This window comes from Oncorhynchus nerka, linkage group LG4 (assembly GCF_034236695.1).
Source record: "Oncorhynchus nerka isolate Pitt River linkage group LG4, Oner_Uvic_2.0, whole genome shotgun sequence".
Lineage (NCBI taxonomy): Eukaryota > Metazoa > Chordata > Actinopteri > Salmoniformes > Salmonidae > Oncorhynchus > Oncorhynchus nerka.
In genome coordinates, this window is record NC_088399.1 from 76,533,105 (window position 1) to 76,553,532 (window position 20,428).

Here is a 20,428-nt window from a genome sequence, read left to right on the forward strand (position 1 = left end):
CTGCCCCGCTACAAGGTTTCTCCCTGCAGGTAGTCACTAAGTCCGAGGTGCTAAAGGAGCTCCTGAAACTTGACCCCCCCAAAAAACCTCTGGGTCAGATGATTTAGACTCTTTATTCTTTAAGGTTGCTGCCCCCATCATCACCAAGCCTATGGCCGACCCTTTTAACCTCCCTTCCCATTGCTTGGAAGGCAGCCACGGTTCGTCCTTTATTTAAAGGGGGAGATCAAGCTGATCCTAACTGTTATAGGCCTATTTCTATTTTACCCTGTTTATCAAAAGTGTTGGAAAAACTTGTCAATAATCAACTGACTGGCTTTCTTGAGGTCTGTAGTATTCTCTCTGGTATGCAATCTGGTTTCCGATCAGGTTATGGATGTGCCATTGCAACCTTAAAAGGTCAAGTCAATCAATTATGTCACCATTGCCCTTGATTCTAAGCAATGTTGTGCTGCTATTTCTATTGACTTGGCCAAAGTTTTTGATACGATAGACTATTCCATTCTTGTGGGCCGGCTAAGGAGTATTGGTGTCTCTGAAGGGTCTTCGGCCTGGTTTGCTAACTACCTCCCCTCAAAGAGTGCAGTGTATAAAGTCAGAAATTCTGCTGTCTCAGCCACTGCCCGTCACCAAGGGAGTACCCCAAAGCTCAATCCTAGGCCCCACATTCTTCTCAATTTACATCAACAACATAGCTCAGGCAGTAGGAAGCTCTCTCATCCATTTATATGCAGATGATACAGTCTTACACTCAGCTGGCCCCTCCCGGGATTTTGTGTTAAACGCTCTACAACAAAGCTTTCTTACTGTCCAGCAAGCTTTCTCTGCCCTTAATCTTGTTCTGAACACCTCCAAAACAAAGGTCATGTGGTTTGGTAAGAAGAATGTCCCTCTCCCCACAGGTGTGATTACTGCCTTTGAGGGTTTAGAGCTTGAGGTAGTCACCTCATACAAGTACTTGGGAGTATCGCTAGACGGTACACTGTCCTTCTCTCAGCACATATCAAAGCTGCAGGCTAAAGTTAAATCTAGACTTGGTTTCCTCTATTGTAATCGCTCCTTTCACCCCCAGCTGCCAAATTAACCCTGATTCAGATGACCATCCTACCCATGCTAGATTACAGAGACATGATTTATAGATCGGCAGGTAAGGGTGCTCTCGAACGGCTAGATGTTCTTTATCATTCTGCCATCAGATTTGCCACCAATGCTCCTTATAGGACACATCACTGCACTCTATAATCCACTATAAACTGGTCATCTACGTATACCCGTCGCAAGTCCCACTGGTTGATACTTATTTATAAAACCCTCTTAGGCCTCACTCCCCCCTATCTGAGATATCTACTGTAGCCCTCGTCATCCACATTCAACACATGCTCTGGCAGTCACATTCTGTTAAAGGTCCCCAAAGCACACACATCCCTGGGTCGCTCCTCTTTTCAGTTCGCCGCATCCCCCTTCCCCGCAGGAGTCCTTTTGCTAGGCCGTCTTTACTTATTTGCCTGGTTAAATAAAGGTTCAATTAAAATAAAATCGTAAATCAATGACATTTTTCAAATCATTTCGGTACAAATTCCAGTTAAACGTGGAGGACAGTTACGCTTCACTACTTACAACCATCTCGCTTCTGATGAAGAGCTACAACTAAGTAAACAGCCGTATTACACTGAAATATAAGGTCTCCATGCTCATTAGTTTCTCATTAAACAGCCGTATTACACTGAAATATAAGGTCTCCATGCTCATTAGTTTCTCATTAAACAGCCGTATTACACTGAAATATAAGGTCTCCATGCTCATTAGTTTCTCATTAAACAGCCGTATTACACTGAAATATAAGGTCTCCATGCTCATTAGTTTCTCATTAAACAGTTTCTCATTAAACAGTATTACACTGAAATATAAGGTCTCCATGCTCATTAGTTTCTCATTAAACAGCCGTATTACACTGAAATATAAGGTCTCCATGCTCATTAGTTTCTCATTAAACAGCCGTATTACACTGAAATATAAGGTCTCCATGCTCATTAGTTTCTCATTAAACACTGAAATATAGGTCTTGCTCATTAGTTTCTCATTAAACAGCCGTATTACACTGAAATATAAGGTCTCCATGCTCATTAGTTTCTCATTAAACAGCCGTATTACACTGAAATATAAGGTCTCCATGCTCATTAGTTTCTCATTTAACATATTTGCTGCTTCTTTATTCAATCCCGTAAAAAAAAAAGTCTTCATTCCTAACTGTTTTACATTCTGAGAACAACCAGAAATGTTCTCTTGGCCAAATATTCCCAGATTTTCATAAAACAGCCACAAGTAGTCTCTCCTTTCTGCATCACCGAATTTAGTGTGAGGAAAAGGAATAGACTAGGGGTGGCTGGTGTGCTTAAATTAGTTTGTTCAGTGCAACAAAATGACGTAGTCTACACTGTCCCGCAAAATCATCCTGTGGTCACGCATTTGGGTATTTTAAATGTGGTCACCCTAACACACACACTCATGCGTACCCACCCACCCACCCACCCACCCTCTCATCACATGCGCGCACAGATATGTGTTCAGTGCACACAAGGTGCTTCCCGACTGAAGTCAGAGTACCTCTGAACTGAAACAGGTGGTATTGTGCATTAATATCAATGTGATGCACTGTGAAGATAAGGACTACACTACAGCCCTCTTATAAGAACCACACCTGGTTCTTATAAGAGTTCCTCTGTCTCTACACACAGAAGAGAAGGAGAGAAGGAGAGTGTGTGACAGTGAGGTGTACCTTGAAGGAGGCTGAGCTTATACCGGATTCTGCCGTTCCATAGACCCTAGATCCGGATTCTCGCTGAAAGTCACAACTGTTACCGTCAGACGAGGGGCAGGACGAGGGGTTGGGGCGGCAGGGGAGCACACTAAGTGGTGTACGGGGAGCGGGTGGGGGAAGACACTCCAAACGCCGGCAGGAGGAGGGGATGGGGAGTGGCGTTAGAGGGGAGCGGGGGAACCCTAGCGGGCGGGGTTAGTGAGAAAGAAAGAGGCGGGGGAAGGGGGGGATGCTGTAAAATGGCGTGTGTGTGTGTGTGTGTGTGTGGTCAGTGTGTGTGTGTGTGTGGTCAGTGTGTGTGTGTGGTCAGTGTGTGTGTGTGTGTGTAATCTTATATAGACCACGCAGGGAAAAAGAGGGAAGGAGTTGCAGTGGACGCGGTGAGCACAACCAGCGGATTGGCTAACGAACAGTGAGAGAGCAATCCCATTGGCTAGCGGAGAGTGTGAGGTCACACGCAGACTCAGGCGTAGCATGCCGTTAGAAACCAGTCAGTTACCGCCTCACGCAGCACATGCCTGTGTGTGTGTGCGCATTACTTTTTATCTGATTATGAGTCTCAGTATGTCTGTGTATTTATGTTTCCATGTGTGAGAATAAATGTGTGTTTGCAGAACTTAGTTTCGTAAGTGTCGTTTCGGGCAGAATCCGGTATCCAATATAAACACAGGTGTGTGTGTATATATATATATACACTATGTGTTTAAGGTGTCAGTGGATTGTGTGTGTGTATACACGTGTGTGTGTGTGTGTGTATGTGTGTGTGTATACACGTGTGTGTGGTAGCTGTGCATGCATCCATACCTTACTATGGGGGTCTGCAAACATTCTGGTGAAGATCTCGCACAACCTCTTCAACTCCACACGACTGTAGACACACACAATTATACAAAGGTGAATACACCTATGGTAGCATGTATTGCATCAGATAAACAGCGTCTCTGTTTGAATAGTCCCTGAAAGGCTTCCAGGTGAAACGGGGCGTTGTGATAGGCTGACCTGAGGGTGCGTTGGTTCTTCAGTAGAGCCTGTAGACCCAGCAGTCCCTCCTTCCTCTCCGACCAGTTGGCACTGGCACAGCGGTTCAACACCTGGGGCACAAAGGGTTAAAGGACATTTAGACTGGGCGGCAGGTAGCTTAGCGGTTAGAGAAGCAAGCCACCAACCAAAGGTTTGTCAGTTCAAGTCCCGGGTCTGATGGTAAAAAAATCTGCCGGGAAGTGAGCCGGCAACCAGGGGGTTGCTGGTATCAAATCGTAGATGCTGTTGTGCCCTTGAGAAATGCACTTAACCCCCCCACAACAACTGCTCTAAGGCGCCCAGTGTGGCAGCCCCCTGCTCCAACCTGTATGTCTCTTTCAGAGGGTTCAGATAAAGAAGAAGTAACATTTTGACCGTGTACAATTGATTAATAATTGTAATCTTAAAATGACTGGAACTATTGAATCTTCAGCCAGGAATCCACAAGGCATTGGGGAAAATGTGAACTGAAGTGCTTCAAGTCATTGAAAGAAAGGTTCGTGTAATTTGCATATGGTGCCATCAATGACTAATCCAAAATCTGTGTTGTTTCTGACCTCGGCCACGTCCTCAGTCTGTCTCATGTACGTAGGGATGGCTCCTCCATTCCTGGAGCTGTAGGAGCGCTCTGAGCAGGCGCTGGACGCATCACTGTTAGCATCATCATCCGAATACATCCCATAGTTCTCATAGCGCCGCCGCGCTGGCTTCTTCTACGGGGGGAGGAGATAGAGACAAAAAGAGAAAGAGAGCGACAGAGAAAGAGCGACAGAGAAAGAGCGACAGAGAAAGAGCGACAGAGAAAGAGAGCGACAGAGAAAGAAAGCGAAAGAGAAAGAGCAAGTGAGAAACAGACTTTCCCTTTAAGTAACATGTACACATAAAATAACACCTTTCAACCCCACCCACCCACCCACACACACAGCAGTAGGTAGAGACGCTGACCTTGGATCTCATGTCTCCCAACAGCTGAGAGCGTTAAACAGAGGAGGAACCAGGGGTTAGTCACAACACAGCAGTAAGTGTGCGAGAGTGTGTGTACAGTATAAGTGTTTGGATGTGTATATATGAGCTACGAGAGATAGAGAAAAGGTAAGAGATAGAGAGATGTAAGAGACAGGGAAGATGAAAGAGGGGGAGAAAGGAGTTAGCATAAATATCGTCTCAGTGTGTGTGTAATGTGTGAATGTGTGTACCAGGGCATCAGCGAGGGCCTCTTCTACATCAGATCCTGTGTTGAGGATTCTCATGGCGCTGACGGATGAGGACAGACGACTGGACTGACTGATACTGTACCCTGACCCTGGAGAGATGGAGGGATGAGAGAGCCCGAGAGACACATTACAGATGCAGTCAAACACACAAAACTGCAATCCCTTTCACCCTCATCCCATCAGACGACCTCCCCCCATCCTCATCCCATCAGACCTCCCACCAGACCTCATCCCAAAAGACCTCCTCCCTTCCTCATCCCATCAGACCCCATCCCTTCCTCCCACCCTCATCCCATCAGACGACCGCCAGACCTCCCTTCCACCCAACTTCATCCCATCAGACCGCCTTCCTTCCTCCCACCCTCCTCCCTCCTCCCTTCCTCATCCCATCAGACCTCCTCCCTTCCTCCCACCCTAATCCCATCAGATGACTGCCCCTCCTCCCACCCTCCTCCCATCAGACCTCCTCCCTTCCACCCAACCTAATCCCACCAGACCTCCTCCCTTCCTCATCCCATCAGACCTCCTCCCTTCCACCCAACGTCATCCCATCAGACCTCCTCCCTTCCTCCCACCCTCTACCCATCAGACCTCCTCTCTTCCACCAGACATCCTCTCTTCCTCCCATCCTCATCCCATCAGACCTCCTCCCTTCCTCCCACTCTCATCCCATCAGACCTCCGCCCTTCCTCCCATCAGACCACCTTCCTTCCTCCCTTCCTCATCCCATCAGACCTCCTCCCTTCCTCCCACCCTCATCCCATCAGATGACCGCCTTCCTTCCTCCCACCCTCCTCCCATCAGACCTCCCTTCCTCCCTTCCTCATCCCATCAGACCTCCGACCTTCCTCCCATCAGACCGCCTCCCATCAGACCACCTTCCTTCCTCCCTTCCCTCCTCCCATCACCTCCTCCCTTCCTCCCATCAGACCACCCTCCCTTCCACCCAGAACCTCATCCCATCAGACCTCCCTTCCTCCCACTCTCATCCCATCCATCACCCAACCTCTCCCATCAGACCGCCTCCCATCAGACCTCCTCCCTTCCTCCCACCCTCATCCCATCAGACCTCCTCCCTTCCTCATCCCATCAGACCACCTCCCTTCCACCCAACCTCATCCCATCAGACCTCCTCCCACCAGACCTCCTCCCTTCCATCCACCCTCATCCCATCAGACCTCCTCCCTCCCTTCCTCCCACCCACATCCCATCAGCCGCCTCCCTTCCTCCCACACTCATCCCATCAGCCGCCTCCCTTCCTCCCACACTCATCCCATCAGCCGCCTCCCTTCCTCCTTCAATACTCACCCCCTAACCCTTCAATACCCCCTCCCCAGCTAGATGGCATGGTGAATAAATGACAAAAATATGACCAAATGACCCCTAAGAGCTGTGACCAAAGCGTGATGGGAGTAAATAAACAAACATGGAGGACGCCGTGTCCGTGTTGATGGGAGGCGGGACTAAAATCAGGAAATAGATGAGTGAGAGAACAGAGTTACAAATGCATCCTCAAATGGAGATGGAATGGTTGTCATGGCAACTGAACGGGGTGGAGGAAGCATGCGTTTCCGGCGGAAGCTTGAGGTCCAGGAAGAGAACGAAGGAAAAGAATAACGGAGAAAGAAAGAATAGATCTAGAAAACGGGAAAAAATAAAAGATGTATGGAGAATGTAAAATAGGAGTCAAGCGGAAGGAGGGAGCAAAAGAGGATAGAGGTACTCATCGTTCACCTGCGGCCCCTAAAGCGTCGGCGGTATGGAGAGCTCCAGTGGAGCGAGAGTAGTGCCGCGACGCTGCAACAATGAACCCCACACACACGCAGAGAACCACACACACAAAACAGCCCCCCCATCGTTAGAACTCACAGTGTGAGAGAAAGAGACCCAGAACCACACAGCAACATGTCAGTGTGTGTGATTAGTAGCCCTAAGAGTCCAGTTCTGCTTCCCTACAGAGTCTGACAGTACTCCATTTCATGAGTCATGTCAGCTAGCCAGTCCAAACGGCTGGGACAGTGGATACAATGTCATCCCCAAAATGACAGTGTTGTTGTTAGATCAACTGTACACAAGGTGGTCAGTTTTGTTGTTCCATATTGTTGGTTGGTGTCTTTGTTTTACTATGTGGTATCTATGATGTGTGTGTGTGTGTGTGTGTGTGTGTGTGTGTGTGTGTGTGTGTGTGTGTGTGTGTGTGTGTACGCGCGAACTAAGTGCATGTGTGATATCTATGACGTGATGCGTGTTACTCACCCAGGGGTGTAAAGGAGCGTACAGGGCTGGTGTCTCTGCTGCTCTCTCTGCTGGCCTCCCTGCTGCAGCCCTGACTCATACTGGGCCGGGGGATACGACTGCCCCGAGCTACAGTACCATGTTACCAGGGGACGGACGGGGAAGAGGAAAGGAAGGAAGGAAGAAAGATAGATAGAAAGCAACAAATAAACAGAGAGAGGACAAAGGAGAGAGAGTCATAAGAGTGACACCCTGATAGAGACAGGACTGAAAAAGAGCACAGCTCTACTGGCTCCATGCGTGAGTCTCAGTCTACAGTGGTTTAGAAAGGAAGCCACAGTAGACTGTTGAGACACAGCCCTGGAGAGCTCAGGACTGCTGGGCTCAGAAATAACATGTATATAAACTATTTCAGCACTCACTCACTGACGCACACACACACACACATAGGCACACTCACACACAGGTATACACACACAGGTATACACACACAGGCACAGCAGGACAGAAGGAGGAAATGAGAAGCAGATGAAAGACTAGGGGTGAGGATCTCTGTTTTCATCCAATAAGCATCAAGCTCATCCTGACTGTTCATTGGCCAGAGCCGGCATCCACACACCAATCAGAGTTAATTACAGAGAACTTATGGGGGAACCAATGAAGCTTCACCGATCCTATGAAGCTTCACCGATCTTATGATGCTTCATTCATACCTGCGGCCAATTGGTTAGTGGGAAGATGCAAATTGTCTAGGAGAGGGGGTGACCTTGATCATTTATTGTTAAAACGAGAGGCTGCCTGGATCTTTAACTTAAAGACCCTTGTTCCCTTTGGTCTCAACGTAGAGTTTGATCTGAAGCCATTCTTGTGATTGTGACTTGCCATTGTAATTGTTTGTAAGCGTGTGTAGTCGAAAAGGAATTTATGATCGTATGCTATATGATCATATGTTGTTTGTATGCGGTTCTTTGTATGCCATTTTAATATTTGATAATTAACCAATGATATTAGGCCACTCTTGGCCATGATTACAGACACCTGTGTCTTTTGACACTACATAAACAAGTTATCCCGCAGTGTTTGTGATTATACCCTGATGAAGACAGCTTGGCTGTCGAAACGTTGGTAATTACATTGTTGCATCACAGCTCCTAGAGTGTGCGGCTCTCTTTTATTTTACTTCCAAGTGTTCTACTCCGCTAGCCAGCACCTCGCCTAAATAGGTGTGCGTTTCTTTTTCTTCAAGATAAAAATTGTCACCACAATTACCATGACAACCCATCACCATGGCAACACACAGCCATGCGTTCGGTGGTTAGAGAGGAGGATACTGGAATTTTGAGGCGGCGAGTGACAGCCTAACGGAAGGCTGAAATGGTTTGAGCGAGAGAAATGGAGGGAGATGGAGAGATGAAGATAGAGGGCTAGAGAGTGAAATGGAGGGAGATGGAGAGATGAAGATAGAGGGCTAGAGAGTGAAATGGAGGGAGATGGAGAGATGAAGATAGAGGGCTAGAGAGTGAAATGGAGGGACGGAGAAGAGGAAGAGAAAGAGGGAGAGATTGAGGGATGCGGGTGGAGTTGTCAGAGGGACGAGTCGGAGAGTTCTTACCTCCTCTGCTTGCGCCGTTGTAGATGGAACTAATACTGGAGGGAGCTAGAGACCAGAGGAAGGAGAGGAAGGAGAAGGAAAGAGGGAGTAAAATAGAGGAGGTCAGCTTGAAATTAGTTCTCGCTTTCAAAGTTGTTGGAGAAAGGAATGGAGTGATATATGACATCACAACGATGCGGCGGTAAGGGGAACATGTGATTGGTGGGGATTGATCAAGTTGTTGGAGGCAGACTGCTGTGTGTGAGACCTGTCAATCTCTGGGCCTTAGCCAATCAGACGTGAGCAGGAACAAACAGAAACAGGCCAATGGAGGAGGGAAATGATTTATTGGTTTAGCAATAACAAACAAAGATAAAGAATCCATGCATCCTGTCAATGGAGGGAAAAGAGGAAGCTTGGTAACCAAGCAGGTAAGACAAGGGGCTGGGATGGGTCACTATGATGGTGACTAGATGCGTCATCAAGATGAAACCAGGCAGGTAAGACAAGGGGCTGGGATGGGTCACTATGATGGTGACTGGATGTGTCATCAAGATGAAATCAGGCAGGTAAGACAAGGGGCTGGGATGGGTCACTATGATGGTGACTGGATGTGTCATCAAGATGAAACCAGGCAGGTAAGACAAGGGGCTGGGATGGGTCACTGATGATGACTGGATGTGTCATCAAGATGAAACCAGGCAGGTAAGACAAGGGGCTGGGATGGGTCACTGATGATGACTGGATGTGTCATCAAGATGAAACCAGGCAGGTAAGACAAGGGGCTGGGATGGGTCACTGATGATGACTGGATGTGTACTCACCGACAGACAGGCGTGTAGGGGAGGAGTCTCGTGAGCAGCCCTGGCTGCGGGGGATGCGGCTACGTCTCCCTCCAGCCCCAGCTAGGACCCTCTGGGCTCCAGAACCCAGAGTACTCAGAGCGGTACTGGTCAGGACGCGACCCGGGGAACCACTCCGACTGCCGGCTAGAGAGAGCGGGAGGGAAGAGAGTTAGAGACGCACACACAGATCACACACTTGTCATGCGTGGGACCCTATTGTCTAAGGAATAACAACATCAACAACCCCTAACCCCTTCAGTGTCTGCAGCAGACCTGGGTTGAACACATAGGTCAAACACTTGTTTTGGGACTATTATTCACATTATTTCAATAGTAAATCAAGCTCAACTAAAGTCAGAGTATTTGACTGTAATATTGACCCAGGTCTGGTTAGCAGATCAGAAGGAACTAGATGTATAGGAACATGGTGAATGGGCTCAATGGATTTCAGGGTTAGGGGTTGTTTTCAACCAGATTCAGGGGACCAGCTTTGGCGGCCATCTTGGGACTGTCATCATTTCAGTGGGTCGTTTGCTTATTCCCAAATAATTACATGGAGTACAGTATGTTTTTCATTCCAGTCTCCAATCACACGGCCCATAATGCATTGTGCTGAATGTCACAGATCTACACATGCCTTTGTGATCTTTTAACTCATGAGACAGAGACGTGAAGAAGTGCTGAAAGTGAAATGTGGACAGAGAGGGTTGTGACATGAGTGAGACAAACACTGTTTATCACTCAACGGAAACGTATCACATCAGTCTATTTCACCACACATACGCAGAATACAAACTTACATACTACACAGTCTAGGCTACACAGTCTAGTCTACACACAATTGACCTCTAACCGCTAACACCAAGTGAATTGGAGCTAACACTGAGACTAAGCAGGGGATAGATGGGACTACTCACTTTGTGACTAAGCAAGGAATAGATGGGACTACCCCAGTGTACTACAACTCCACCTCAGAGTGGTCTGTTCTGTCAGAGCATGCTGGTCACATGGTATTCTACCTCCCATGCATCCCTCTCATCCTATCTGCTCCCTCCTAACAGGTAGACACAGGCCTCAGCTCAGAGCACAAGTAGTCATAAGGCAGGCAGCCACGTTTAAGTTTAAACTACAAGTCCCAGCATGCTTCAGCCAGAGAGGGGGTGGAGCTTTAGGTGACCAGCTTTGTTGAGGGGTGAGAAGAGGTGAGGGGTGAGAGAAGGGGTGATGGTAACAGGTAGTACACGTTAGACTCTTACCACCAATGGGGGTAGCAGACTGAGATCCTGCACCAATGAGAAGGCAGGATTGGAGAGGGGAGCGGGGACAGGAACAGGAAGTTAAACCAGATGAATTATGGGTGTTAGAGCACAAAGCACCATGGGAGTTAGAACACAGAGAGTATCATGGGAGCGTTCCGAGGCGAGAGACAGAGCAACAATGACCACGCTTCAAACACGGAAATACATGTATCAATTAAATAGAAATAAATATAGAATAAACTATGAATGCTGAGACACAAGGAGCCAGCTGTGATGCTTGATGGAAGAACGGTAGAGCACTGCATGATGGGTAGCCGGTGTGTGACGCAGCAGTATCACTGACGAAGCAAAGCAGCCTCACAATGGAGGAAATAAAAACACCTCAAAGTACAAATGCTCTAAAACACACACACACACACACACACACTGCCAAAACCTGCACTGCCCAACCACAGCTCTCTGTCCCAAAGACATCTCACCATCATTATTACTTGTCTCATCATCATTATTAATGGTCTCTTACTCTCAATCCGTAAGTCTATTGACACACCAGTACGTCAATCTAAGTAACATAATAAAAATAATAAAAATAGACATCCTTTAGTTTATTCTAGAGATTTTCTGTATGGGCTACGTCTCAATCCGCCGTATCCAGTCATGTCAGCCTTCCACATCTGCAGTGGAAGGTGGCCGAGCTGCAGCGGTGTTTGTCAGACCATGAGACATCTCACAAAAACTTCTGCAGTATCAGAACGGTTGTGCCTACAATCTAATGTGGAACGATAAGACCCTCTGTGGAAAGGGGAGACCCTCACAAACACAAGTGTCACAGGACTCTCCTGAAAGTAACCCATACAAATGAATGGAAGTATGGAGGTAGTTTTTTGGCAGAAAAAATAAGGGGTTAAATATGTTGTCTTTTTTGCCATTTATGAATGTGTATTCAATGTGTTACTAAGGGCGATAGCAGTAAAGGCCAAATTCAATATTTTCTCAAATATTTTTTTAAATAAAAATAAATGACACCCCCCCCAACGGCTTTGACTTTGAGGTTAACCTCTCGTTCCTTGAATCTGTTCTGTTTTTTTTCTGTCAGGTTGAGCCTTAAACAGATCCCATTTTTTCAAATTAAAACCATCATCGTCACTACAGTTTATGTAATAACAAAGGAGGTCAAACCAGTCATGACACTCTTGATTTGAGAGTGCTGCACCAACTTGATTTGCTGAGTTGGCTCCAGTTTTTGTCATGTTTTGGTATTTTTTATTAACTATTGGCAGAACTAGACTTTTCACACCAACCAACACACCACTCTCAGTGATGAGACAACAGAGCATGCAGAGAACACACACACACACACTCTCTCAACAAACAACGGTGACCATGAGAGCAACATAATGGGTCCATCTACCCCACTGCAACACACACACAGAATACCTGGCGTGCAATCTGATTCGTCGGAACCTAAGAGGTATAAAAAACATTTGCAGGAGCTTATTGTCTCTGTGAGGGATACCAGCAGTGACTATAGAAAGAGAGTGTGTATAACTCATTTTGTATTCTCTGTGAGGGATACCAGCAGTGACTATAGAAAGAGTGTGTATAACTCATCTTGTATTCTCTGTGAGGGATACCAGCAGTGACTATAGAAAGAGAGTGTGTATAACTCATTTTGTATTCTCTGTGAGGGATACCAGCAGTGACTATAGAAAGAGAGTGTGTATAACTCATCTTGTATTCTCTGTGAGGGATACCAGCAGTGACTATAGAAAGAGAGTGTGTATAACTCATCTTGTATTCTCTGTGAGGGATACCAGCAGTGACTATAGAAAGAGAGTGTGTATAACTCATCTTGCAAAAACACACGCCCGCTCAAATGCACTCAAAGTAATACGGCAGTGGAAGATTGTGTGTGTATGTGAGGGATGTGGTATTTGAGGCTCAAAAACTGTGTGAACGTGTTGTGCGTGTGTGTGCTTCTTCTTACGTTGCGACTGGGACACCATCTTGGTGCGGGTGCGTCCCCGGGAGTCCACCTGGCTGACGCTGGTCGCCGTGGTGAGAGGCTGCTTGGTCCTCAGACGACCTGAGGTCAGAGGTCATACTGTTAGATTGGACACTGACTAGACACACACTAATTTTCTCACACACACACACTTTCTGAATAGAACAGAGCCCTCCACCCTCCACTACTAAGCAATAAGCACTAGTTTAGAGGTAAGAAGCCCTACGGCTAAATACTACTTAGTAAAAATATAGGTATATAGATAACTAACTACAGGCTACAAAGAAACTAGTCTTACAGTCTAGAACTACAGTACCTACTACTGTCTTACCATTGACTGACCTGGCCCCTAAAATCAGACAGAGAGGGGGAGGGGTGTGTCATTGGTCAAAGGTCATATAAAGTGATGTAGGGTGTTTAAAGTGAGTGGGTCTTTTGAACGGCGCATTAAATCCCATGTATTATTATGTAGCTACGCAGACTAAATATGACTGTTAATAAACAACATTAAATCCCATGTATTATTATGTAGCTACGCAGACTAAATATGACTGTTAATAAACAAAATAACATTAAATCCCATGTATTATTATGTAGCTAAGCAGACTAAATATGACTGTTAATAAACAAAATAACATTAAATCCCATGTATTATTATGTAGCTACGCAGACTAAATATGACTGTTAATAAACAAAATAACATTAAATCCCATGTATTATTATGTAGCTACGCAGACTAAATATGACTGTTAATAAACAAAATAACATTAAATCAGAAGTTCTTTACTTATTTCATAAATGTAATTTGAGAATGAGTGTGAGAGAACAGCCGAACAGCAGAGGGCACCATGGTTACAGACTGGCTGGGGTGACAGAGTTGCTGTCCAGGGCCACCACCCAGAATGCACAGGAAGGAGGGATGAAGGGAAGAATGAGGGAAAAAGGAAAAGAATAGCGTGAGGTGTTTCTGAGCGGAGGAGAGTGAAACAGGAGGAGATGATCTTACCATCCATTTTATCAGAGGCATCATCTTTAGTGGCAGAGAGCGAGAGAACAATAACGGTGAAGTGAGAAGGTGAAGAAAAGAGAGAAGAGAAGGAGAGTGGTATAGTGTGTGTTAGTAAGAGAACATAGTTCAAACAGAGAATCATGCAGGAACAACAACTAAAACACCTAACAAATACACACTGACAGACCATAGCTACACAAACACACAGACAGGCAACAAGCAGACAGACAGGCTAACAGCCCCTCAGACAGAGAAACCTAGGATAGGAGAGAGATGCAGGCAGTGTATTCAGATATCGAGAGGAGTTCAGCCTAGGTCTTGAAAGCAGCAGGAAACCATAATAACACACAGCACGTTGACTGAGTGTGTGTGTGTCGGTTATTGAATGATTCATTGATAGACTGACAGACAGCTGACTGATGCAGAAAGATGTCTAAACTGTGTCTGATTGGTTGGTTGGTTGGTTCGCTGCCTGGTTCGATTGACAGCTGCCTTACCCAATGACGAGTAGGAGCCGGGGGTCAGTCTCCCCGCCCCCACCTGCCCGATGTGCCGCTGCTTAGCAACCGTTGCTGCATTAACATCCACATCGCTACGGGAACGCTGCAGGGAGCCTGGCGACGCCCCGCCCTTATGACCAGCCGGGACTGGGAGGGGGAGGGAGGATATATACAGACAAACACACAAACACCACATCACAATACAAACACCACCACATACTATACAATCACTTGCCTGGACATAAACACATACACACATAATTACACTGAACAAAAATATAAACACAACATGTAAAGTTTTGGTCCCATGTTTCATGAGCTGAAATAAAAAATCCCAGAAATGTTTCATATGCACAAAAAGCTTATTTCTCTCAAATGTTTTGCACAAATTTGTTTACATCCCTGCAAGTGAGCATTTCTCCTTTGCCAAGATAATCCAACCACCTGACAGGTGTGGCATATCAAGAAGCTGATTAAATAGCACAGTCATTACACAGGTGCACCTTGTGCTGGGGACAATAAAAGGCCACTTTAAAAAAAAACTCATTCTGATTGGCTGGGCCTGGCTCCCCAGTGGGTGCGCCTCTGTCCGGTCAAGTGAAATACATAGATTAGGGCCCGAAAAATGTAAATTGACTGATTTCCTTATATGGAAAAAAAAAATCGAAGAAATTGTTGAGGTTATATTTTTGTTCAGTATAAATGTGTGAAAAGACAAACATACACAAATAACGTACACACCACTTGTACAAGATCAGGAATGATATGATCAATACCGGTATTTGTATGCGTGTGTGTGTGTGCGTGTTTCACCTCTACCAGGAGCAGCTGACCATTTAGACGACAGAGGACGACTGGGAGAGATCGAGAAAGAGATCGATGTAGAGAGAGAGGGGGAGCGAGAGAGAGGGGGAGCGAGAGAGAGAGAGAGAGAGAGAGAGAGGGAGAGCGGTAGAGAGAGAGAGGGAGAGCGGTAGAGAGAGAGAGGGAGAGCGGTAGAGAGAGGGAGAGCGGTAGAGAGAGGGAGAGCGGTAGAGAGAGAGCGGTAGAGAGAGAGCGGTAGAGAGAGAGAGGGAGAGCGGTAGAGAGAGAGCGGAGAGAGAGAGAGCGGTAGAGAGAGAGAGGGAGAGCGGTAGAGAGAGAGAGAGCGGTAGAGAGAGAGAGAGAGAGCGGTAGAGAGAGAGAGAGAGCGCGGTAGTAGAGAGAGAGAGAGAGAGCGCGGCGGTAGAGAGAGAGAGAGAGCGCGGCGGTAGAGAGAGAGAGAGAGAGAGCGGTAGAGAGAGAGAGAGAGCGCGGCGGTAGAGAGAGAGAGAGAGCGGTAGAGAGAGAGAGCGCGGAGAGAGAGAGCGGTAGAGAGAGAGAGAGCGGAGAGAGAGAGAGAGCGGTAGAGAGAGAGAGGGAGAGCGGTAGAGAGAGAGAGGGAGAGCGGTAGAGAGAGAGAGAGCGGTAGAGAGAGAGAGGGAGGGCGGTAGAGAGAGAGAGGGAGGGCGGTAGAGAGAGAGAGGGAGGGCGGTAGAGAGAGAGAGGGAGAGCGGTAGAGAGAGAGAGAGGAGAGAGAGAGAGCGGTAGAGAGAGAGAGGAGAGCGGTAGAGAGAGAGAGGGAGAGTGGTAGAGAGAGAGAGGGAGAGAGAGAGAGAGAGAGGGAGAGCGGAGAGAGAGAGAGAGCGGTAGAGAGAGAGAGAGAGGTAGAGAGAGAGAGCGGTAGAGAGAGAGAGAGGGAGAGCGGTAGAAAGAGAGCGGTAGAGAGAGAGAGAGCGGTAGAGAGAGAGAGCGGTAGAGAGAGAGAGAGAGAGAGGTAGAGAGAGAGAGAGCGGTAGAGAGAGAGAGAGCGGTAGAGAGAGAGAGAGAGAGAGGTAGAGAGAGAGAGAGAGAGCGGTAGAGAGAGAGAGAGAGAGCGGTAGAGAGAGAGAGAGAGAGCGGTAGAGAGAGAGAGAGAGCGGTAGAGAGAGAGAGGTAGAGAGAGAGAGGTAGAGAGAGAGAGGTAGAGAGAGAGAGGTAGAGAGAGAGAGGTAGAGAGAGAGGTAGAGAGGTAGAGAGCGAGAGAGAGAGAGAGAGAGGTAGAGAGTGATAGAGGTAGAGAGCGATAGAGAGAGAGAGAGCGATAGAGAGAGCGATAGAGAGAGAGCGAGAGAGAGCGAGAGAGAGAGCGATAGAGAGAGAGAGAGCGATAGAGAGAGAGAGCGATAGAGAGAGAGAGCGATAGAGATATTAGAGCGAGAGAGAGAGAGAGAGCGAGAGAGAGAGAGAGCGAGAGAGCGATAGAGAGAGAGAGCGATAGAGAGAGAGAGCGATAGAGAGCGATAGAGAGAGAGATAGAGCGATAGAGAGAGAGAGAGCGATAGAGAGAGAGAGAGCGATAGAGAGAGAGAGAGCGATAGAGAGAGAGCGATAGAGAGAGAGAGAGCGATAGAGAGAGAGAGAGCGATAGAGAGAGATAGAGAGAGAGCGATAGAGAGAGAGAGCGATAGAGAGAGAGAGCGATAGAGAGAGAGAGAGAGAGAGAGAGAGAGAGAGCGATAGAGAGAGAGAGAGCGATAGAGAGAGAGAGAGCGATAGAGAGAGAGGTAGAGAGCGGTAGAGAGAGAGGTAGAGAGAGGTAGAGAGAGGTAGAGAGAGAGAGAGAGAGAGAACAATATTACTTATTGGGTACTTCTGAGCCGGTTAAACACTGCATGGTTAAAAGGTCAGGGGTCAGGGGCCATTACTTGAGGCTCTCCTGTGAAGAGGAAGAGGAGCGGTCACTCTGAGGAAGAGACGCCACGCTCCCGGCATTCCTGAGAGACGACTGGAGGCTCCTCTGATAGGACGGTTCTAACGAGTTGAACAGAGAGTCCGCCTCTCCCGGAAAATGGTTCCTCAGACCCCAGTACGCCCTGAGAGAGCGAGGGGGAGAGAGAGAGGTGTGAGAGAAGGAGATAGTGAGTATGTGTATAGAAAATGGTTCCTCAGACCCCTGTACGCCCTGAGAGAGCGAGGGAGAGCGAGAGAGATGTGAGAGAAGGAGATAGTGAGTATGTGTATAGGAAAATGGTTCTTCAGACCCCTGTACGCCCTGAGAGAGGGGGGGAGAGAGAGAGGTGTGAGAGAAGGAGATAGTGAGTATGTGTATAGGAAAATGGTTCCTCAGACCCCTGTACGCCCTGAGAGAGGGAGGGGGAGAGAGAGAGGTGTGAGAGAAGGAGATAGTGAGTATGTGTATAGGAAAATGGTTCCTCAGACCCCTGTATGCCCTGAGAGAGCGAGGGGGAGAGAGGGAGAGGTGTGAGAGAAGGAGATAGAGTGAGTATGTGTATAGGAAAATGTGTGTGTGTGTGTGTCTTACTTGCGGGCCTCTACTCTGGCCTCTGCGTCGGCATCTGCAATCCCCTTCTTAATGCTCGCTACCATCACTGCTGTATGTCTGAGAGAGAGACAGACAGAGAAGGTGAACATGTGTACAACACTCAACCAAGATTCCATTCGCATTAAAACGGCCCTATATTTGTCTGTCTGGCTGTGTGTTGAACTCTCACCTCTCCAGAGTCTGGGTCTGCCACTCCTGCAGCAGCAGGTCCAAGAAGTCAAAACATTTCCTGAGGGAGGAAGAAGAAACATCTTCATCATTACTACAATCCTCTTCATGTTCATCTTCATCATTACAATCATCAATGATTATTTTTGTAACCATATGCGTCACGCCACCTTCTGACGGCCACAGACTTGCAGGTGCAGTTACTGGTGATCAGGGGAATGAGTCTGGGAACATGTGTGTGCTGCAGAGAGACAGAAATACAAACTCAGTCATTTTATTATATGTGTTACCTGTGTGTGTGTGTGTGTGTGTGTGTATGCTAGATGTGTGTCTGTGTTACGTCAACGTGTGTGTGTGTGTGTGTGTGTGTGTGTGTGTCTAACTCACCCGTATGATGAAGCGTATAGCAGACACCCCTGAAGTGGCCATAACCTTGGCACAGTTAGGGATGAGGTTGAACAGGATAGGAAGAATGCCCTCAGCACCATGGTCAAACTTATTACCCAACACTGTCGACAGGTGGCTGGAGAGGGGAGGGAGGGAGGGAGGGAAAAAAGACAGGAAGTGAGAAAGTGCTACTTCCATTTTCAAATCCAATTTTAGAGAAGAAACGTAAAAAGGAGATGTGGAAAAAGTGTGTGTGTGTGTGTGTGTGTGTATAGTACTCACGCCACAGTGATGCAGGCCTCTCGTACCACCTGTGATCGGAGGTCTTTAGCTGACAGTTTGAACGCTCCGTCCAACAGCCTCAGGTGTTGGAAGAAACACTCGTACTCCGTTGCCCCGGCAACAATCAGGGAGCGGATCTTCTTCATTGCAGCGGCTCTCTGGTCCCAGTCATGTTTGTCATCAGAACAGATCTCTCGGATCTTATTCAGGTTATCCTCCAGGTCACGAGACGAGTAGATCTGACAGAGACATGGAGACCGAGAGAGAAAGGGGGACAGAGAGATACATAGTTCACACTAGTGTTATCTACATCGCTTGCAGTCCTGCTACTAATGCATACTAGCATGTTTGTGTGTGTGTTACCTGTACTGTGGGGACGTCAGTGAAGGCTTTGACGAAGTCTTCCTCATCGATGCCCCCAGCTCCATCCTTAGACGCACCTAAAGACAGAGGACAGAGAGGTCAGAGAGCATGTGTATCCCCGTCTGAGTGACAGTAAGTTGTTCTCTTATTGATGTCACTTGTTAAATCCACTTCAATCAGTGTAGATGAAGGGGAGGAGACAGGTTAAAGAATGTTTTTTAAGCCTCGAGACAATTGAGACATGGATTGTGCCATTCATAGGTTGAATGGGTAAGACAAAATATGTAAGTGGCTTTGAATGGGGCACAGTAGTAGGTGTCAGGTGCACCGGTTTGTGTCAAGAACTGCAACACTGCTGGGTTTTTCACGCTCAACAGTTTCCTGTGTGTATCAAGAATGGTCCACCACCCAAAGGACATCCAAATCCCTGCGGCTAGTTTCCATTTCCAACTGCAGTAGATGGGCAGTTCTGCTACAACACAATCCATTTTCACAGGCTAGCTGCAACAGGCTAGCTGCAACAGGCTAGCTGCAGCGTGAGATGGCTGTGCTGTGAGCCCAAGCCAGGGTTTGCTAACTCTGAGAACTATGGTACTGGAGGCTTTTGCTCCCTGCTCGAACATCTAGCCGTTAGCCTTCCCAGCTATGGTGGGTAAACGGATGCTGGGTGTGTTATCCGTGTATAGAGCTGAGGAGGATGATCCTATAGCAGCAGATTGTGTGTTGCATAGATACACATGTTCCATAGTGTCTCAGAGATAGACGGGACTAGGGCCTCTAATACCACAGCTCTGTTCTTTCAGCTCGCCTCATTTATCCTCCCTCTCAGTTTCTTTTTCTGTTCTCTCGATTTCTTTCTTCTATCTCAGAGTCTTGTCTCTCTGTGTTCTCTCGTCTCTTCTGTTCTATCCTCTCTGTGTGTCTGTGTGAGCAGAGTGCGTGGGTGGAATGTAATATAAATGCTAATTTAGCCACACAGGGAGCTAGCCTAGCATGCTAATATGCTAGCAGCACCAGAAGTTACACTAGCATGTTCCACACATTTCAGAACACACACACACACACACACACACACACGTCGCTCATATCTCCAGATGTCTGATCCATCTGCCTGAATGAACATAGACAGGGTTGCTGATACAGACAGAGAGCGAGAGGACCAGGACAGAGTGGCTGTAGCATCACCCTGTTCCACACATTTCAGAACACACACACACACACACACACACACGTCGCTTTATCTCCAGATGTCACAGTCCATCTGCCTGAATGAACATAGCCTAGATCGACCCTAGCCTAGATCGACCGCCTGGATGTGAGAGCACTATTACCTTCCTCCCTTACAGAGAGAGGAAGATGAGGAGAGAGGGGAAAGGGGGAGAGGGAAAT

At 47.4% G+C, this 20,428-nt stretch overlaps 1 protein-coding gene across 29 annotated transcripts in view; it reads right to left on the reverse strand.

The window, feature by feature from the left end:
• The window catches only part of clasp2 (cytoplasmic linker associated protein 2), a 121,290-nt gene that overhangs the window by 28,415 nt on the left and 72,447 nt on the right, over positions 1-20,428 (reverse strand). For 7 of the 29 annotated variants that reach the window (XM_029658609.2, XM_065017856.1, XM_065017869.1 and 4 more), the window contains 24 exons: positions 19,040-19,116; positions 18,677-18,915; positions 18,395-18,530; positions 18,178-18,248; positions 18,009-18,068; positions 17,819-17,896; positions 17,202-17,369; positions 15,310-15,350; positions 14,494-14,643; positions 13,994-14,017; positions 13,319-13,336; positions 12,970-13,068; positions 12,420-12,446; positions 10,980-11,006; positions 9,703-9,867; positions 8,900-8,944; positions 7,309-7,416; positions 6,787-6,849; positions 5,035-5,141; positions 4,784-4,807; positions 4,396-4,551; positions 3,818-3,909; positions 3,623-3,686; positions 2,777-2,839 (listed from right to left, as the gene is read on the reverse strand). In XM_029658609.2, the coding sequence (XP_029514469.2) occupies positions 2,777-2,839; positions 3,623-3,686; positions 3,818-3,909; positions 4,396-4,551; positions 4,784-4,807; positions 5,035-5,141; positions 6,787-6,849; positions 7,309-7,416; positions 8,900-8,944; positions 9,703-9,867; positions 10,980-11,006; positions 12,420-12,446; positions 12,970-13,068; positions 13,319-13,336; positions 13,994-14,017; positions 14,494-14,643; positions 15,310-15,350; positions 17,202-17,369; positions 17,819-17,896; positions 18,009-18,068; positions 18,178-18,248; positions 18,395-18,530; positions 18,677-18,915; positions 19,040-19,116 (2,102 nt within the window). The remainder of the gene's footprint in view (positions 1-2,776; positions 2,840-3,622; positions 3,687-3,817; positions 3,910-4,395; positions 4,552-4,783; positions 4,808-5,034; positions 5,142-6,786; positions 6,850-7,308; positions 7,417-8,899; positions 8,945-9,702; positions 9,868-10,979; positions 11,007-12,419; positions 12,447-12,969; positions 13,069-13,318; positions 13,337-13,993; positions 14,018-14,493; positions 14,644-15,309; positions 15,351-17,201; positions 17,370-17,818; positions 17,897-18,008; positions 18,069-18,177; positions 18,249-18,394; positions 18,531-18,676; positions 18,916-19,039; positions 19,117-20,428) is intronic. The other 22 variants (XM_065017848.1, XM_065017859.1, XM_065017864.1 and 19 more) reach the window with 20 other exon arrangements.